We start from the raw sequence: 4,621 nt of genomic DNA on the forward strand, positions 1-4,621 counted from the left end.
CTTTTATTTGCAGCGCTGTTTCTTTTTGTTTGCAGCGTTTCTTTTATTTGCAGCACTGTTTCTTTTTGTTTGCAGCGTTTCTTTTATTTGCAGCATTGAGGGTTCCCGGCCACCGTACTTGAAGCTGAAAATAAAGCTTATGAACATGATGGCTCACTACTTCAAGATCCAAGTATCTACTCTAACATACTAGAGAAACTTGCAGAAGCGATCTACCACTACCAAGCATATCCCAGTGCTCTCCAACAACTGGAAGTTGTAGAAGCTCTACTAAAGAAGCACCCATGCTTGAGGGAGCCTGGAACGTCATATTCAGGCACATATGGGTGGCAGAATCGTCTCAAAATGAAGATGGCCAATTACCGAAGTAAACTGAAAAGGCAAAATGTCCCTTGTCCTGAGCTTCACATCAACTCCTTGAAAAGGAAGGGCCCTGGTGAGAGACATCCTGTAAAAAAAATGCAAGAAACCAAAGAGAGCTGAGGTAAATTTCCTTCCTCCACATCCAAGTGGAGAAACCAATGACTCCTTAACGAGGTGAAGAAAAACAATGCTAAAGTGATTAAAGAAAAAATGGCCAACACATTTTCCTATCGAAGACTCGAGGTTGTGAGTGATAGTCCTGCTGCTGCTGACTTCAAAGACAGGTGGCCTGCTTGTTTTGTGAAGCTGAGGTAGGTCTAGAATCTATAAAGCCTTAAACATTTTACTTGCTTTATTGAGCTGTAACAATAATTGTTGGGTTGTGCATGATATCCTGTTTATTTTTCATTGTTGGGATGTGGTGAATGTTTAGAATTTAGTGCACATACACGTATACATAAAATGCACACAGGTTGGTAGTCATGCACACATTTGCAGTCATGCCTTTAGTTGAGTAGGTTATCAGAATTATATGCTGTTTATTTTCCATTGTGGGAATGTGGTGAATGGAGTGTGCCAGAGGGCAGTAGAGGGCCCAGTGTGTGATTAGTTTTGGGTAAGCACCTGGGTGTGGTTTTGAGTCAGTGGAGCACGAATCAACCTGCTGATTATTCGACAAAAGTCAAATAAAGGGACTAAGTTGAACCGAGTTGACTCCTGCGTCCTCTGTACCAAGCCTGGTCGAGTTCAGGCAGACAAACCCCTAATAACTCGGCAGTTGAAAACCAAGCGGGCAGCCTGGACAGGAAGATTAACGGCTTGCAGGTCCAGTGGAAAGCTGTAGACGCAAGGGTGGAAGCTGTGAGTGTCGACAAGATCAAAGATGGCAGACGATGTTCTGGGGAAGACGGTCAAACAGCTCAAAAGGGAGAGGACCACTGCAAAAAGCAGCTTCCCCAGGCAAGCCAACTTTATCAGTAAGGGAGCTGGAAAGATGACTCAAGAGACCTGGGATAAACCACTGTCAGAAGGTCTAAGGGAAGAAGCCATTAAACTGTTCAAAGAATATGTGGAGCTTGGGCATATTAAATTCCACAGAAGCATCACACCAGCTGACTGGAGAGAGAAACCATGGGGAATCACCTTCTCAGATGGGAGTGATAAAACCTATGGAGCAGTGATGATACAGAGAGGGGAGTTGATGTCCGCTTTGTGGAAGCATAAGCCAAGCTGACACCACTGGATCAAAAGGAGAAGCGGTAAAGGCCGAGATTTGTGGAGCAGTCTTTGCAGCCAGGCTCAGGAAGTACTTTGAAAGACATGGAAGACTGGAAGTGGAGAAATGGCTCCATCTAGTGGACAGTCAAACAGCCTTGGGTGCCATCCAAAGAGATAGCTATAGGTACCAGACATTCTTTGCAAACTGTGTGGGTGAGATCCAAAAAGCTGGACCTATTGAAGACTGGTGGTGGATTTCTGGAGAGCTGAACATTGCAGATATAATGACACATGGAAGCACAGCAAGGGATCTGAGGGAAGGATCTGAGTGGCAAAACGGTCCAGAGTTTCTCAGGTGGCCAGTGGAGGAGTGGCCTAAGAAGTCAGCTGGAGAAGTTGTTGCTCATGTTAGGGAGAGTGTAAACAAGCTCCAAAGAAAAGCTTTCATAGCAGCAGTGACCAGAAGTCAGGTAAAAAGAGAGCAACAACTGCCAACTACTCAAGCAAGCTTCAAATATCCCATCACAAACAAAACCAAAACAATCCCCACAATTTCAGAGAAAACACCTGCTGAATCTCGGCTGAAGAGTCTTGTGGAAGTGAGGTGATTCAGTAACTTGCACAAGTTAGTCAACGTTGTTGCCTGGGTCCAGCAAGCTGCTAATGTGGCAAGGGGAGGGTGAAAAGTTACGTGACTATTGAAGGAAAAGCTCGACAACGCCACCCTGGGAATTTCACCCAGGGAATTGCTCAAACACAAGGCAGAAAGGTTCGTGGTTACTGGAGGGCAAGAGACATGGTTTGAAGTTTAAAAATACAAATTTTATTCAACATTTGATTTTTAAAAGTATACTCAGTAAAACTCATTCACACAAATAAAAGAAACCTAATCAGAGCTGAGGCCGAAGTGGATGGGCAAGGGCTAGTGCAGGATCCACCAAAAAAAAGGCAAAAAAAACAACTTAAATCACCAGGCACACGTGGCAGACACTCTCAGTGAAGAAACCCACTCCCAGGGACACAGCAAGATACGACGGGAGGACACCACCACCAGGTCACCAGCACCACCACCGGCCTACAGCAACTGAAGAGGGAAAAAAAGAATAACACGTTAGTGAGGTTGCACACACAAAAAAAGAAAATACCCAAAACCTCACAAAACTATAAGTAAATGAGCAAATTACAGGCTTAAGCAAAATGCTAACTGCCCCAAACAAAGAACTAAAGGAAACAAAACTCAAGAATTTACAAAACAACTCTGAATTAACAAAACAGAATTACATAAACAAAATCCAGGCTCAACCTAGACACACCATCACAAACACACGTTCACACACTCATTCACTCAGCATAAGGGGGATCAGTCCCCAGTAAAAAAAAGATGCTTATGCCCGGCCGAACAATCGTCCTGCACAGTGTGTATCTTGGAAGCCGTGAAACCGCTGACGGCCGCAGAAGAACGCCGTGGGCAGCAACGAATAAACGGAAATACAGAGAAAGCAGCACAAAATAACACCAAACAAAGCAGCAGCGGCCCAATGAGGTGGTTACAACACCTAGTCAAAAGGAAAACACTATTAGCATGTGCTAGATGCACTAAGATTGATCCAGTGGCACGTAACAATGTACATACCTTCTCAGAACACACACTCACGAAGAGGAAGGATTGGACTCCAGGCAGCTGCCAGCATTCACCTGTGACCAGACCAGCATTAGCCCCCTAGCAGCACCAAGAACAACCCTGAGATAAACACTTACCACTGGCCAATGATCACAACAGCGCACACACACAGGGAGCACGGAGCAGCACACAAATCTACAACAACAATTACAAATACCTTAAATATAAAAACAAACAAAACGACGAGCGAGGCGAGCAGCGGGCGGCCATACCTGTCGGGCACACGACCTCTGACCCAGAAGTAACACGGGTGACGATGGGAGCGCAGAGGAAGACCTGGTGGGCGGACTACCATTTTTATACCAGCTCACCTCAATAACTGGTGGAAGTGAAACCATAACAACAATCAACAGAAAGAGCGAGGGGAAAACAAGACAAAAACGCTCGTACTGCTACACTAAGAAATGGATGGAAATTAAGGAGGAAAGCAGAGGTCAAGTGAGAGACAAATTGACGATGCTGACGGTGAGAGAACGGGAAGATGCACTCAGACGTCTCCTCCTAAGCTCAAGAAGGGGAGACTTTTCCAGTTACAGCTCTTAACAGGCTGGTGGTATACAAAGATGAAGAATCTGTATTGTTAGTTTGTGGAGGCAGAGTTCAGATATTCGCTGAAGACAAATCTGCAGTGCCAATAATACCATATGAAGCATGGATGTCTGTGTTAATAGTACAAGAGGCCCACAATGCAAACCATGAAGGTGTGGCGGGAACACTTCTCAGGATGAGGAAAAAGGCCTGGGTGATTAAAGGTCGAAGACTTGCAAAGAAAGTGGTTGACAGCTGTGTTATCTGCAGGAAAATCAAAGCCAAGCAATGTCAGCAAGTTATGAGTGAGCTGCCACCGGAAAGAGTGAGTCCATCGAATCCATTTGAATTCACAACTGTTGATTTGTTTGGACCTTATGTGATCAGAGATGAGATAAAGAAGAGAACTAAACTGAAAGTCTGGGGCATTGTGTTCTGCTGCATGGCTTCAAGAGCTGTTCACACCGATGTTGTCAGTGACCAGTCATCAGAAGGATTTCTCTTGGCTTATCAGAGATTCACATCCCTCAGAGGACACCCAAAAAAGCTGTGGTCAGATGCTGGGACAAATTTTGTGGGGGCCAAACCTGCACTAGAGGGAGCTCCAGAGTTTCTTAAGTGAACTGAACAAAGCTGCAAAGAATGAAACACAGTGGTTTCGGAAGATCCACCCAGTGGACTCCCCCCACAGGAATGGAGCAGCAGAAGCAGCAGTCCAGTTAGTATAAAGAGCCTTGAATAACCTGGGTGGTGATGGAGTCTTTACATGAGGGGAGTTCCAGACATTTCTCTTCATGGCAGCAAATCTGGTGAATGAACGACCCATAGATG

General features: G+C 45.1%; 1 protein-coding gene across 1 annotated transcript in view; it reads right to left on the minus strand.

Moving 5' to 3' along the window:
- The window catches only part of LOC109140704 (trace amine-associated receptor 3-like), an 11,907-nt gene extending 8,350 nt beyond the window's left edge, over positions 1 to 3,557 (minus strand). The window contains exon 1 of the mRNA XM_027276486.1: positions 3,475 to 3,557. Coding sequence (XP_027132287.1) covers positions 3,475 to 3,557 — 83 coding nt within the window. The remainder of the gene's footprint in view (positions 1 to 3,474) is intronic.
- Positions 3,558 to 4,621: the final 1,064 nt, after the last annotated feature.

The sequence above is a fragment of the Larimichthys crocea genome, unplaced genomic scaffold, assembly GCF_000972845.2.
Source record: "Larimichthys crocea isolate SSNF unplaced genomic scaffold, L_crocea_2.0 scaffold392, whole genome shotgun sequence".
Classification (NCBI taxonomy): Eukaryota; Metazoa; Chordata; class Actinopteri; family Sciaenidae; genus Larimichthys; species Larimichthys crocea.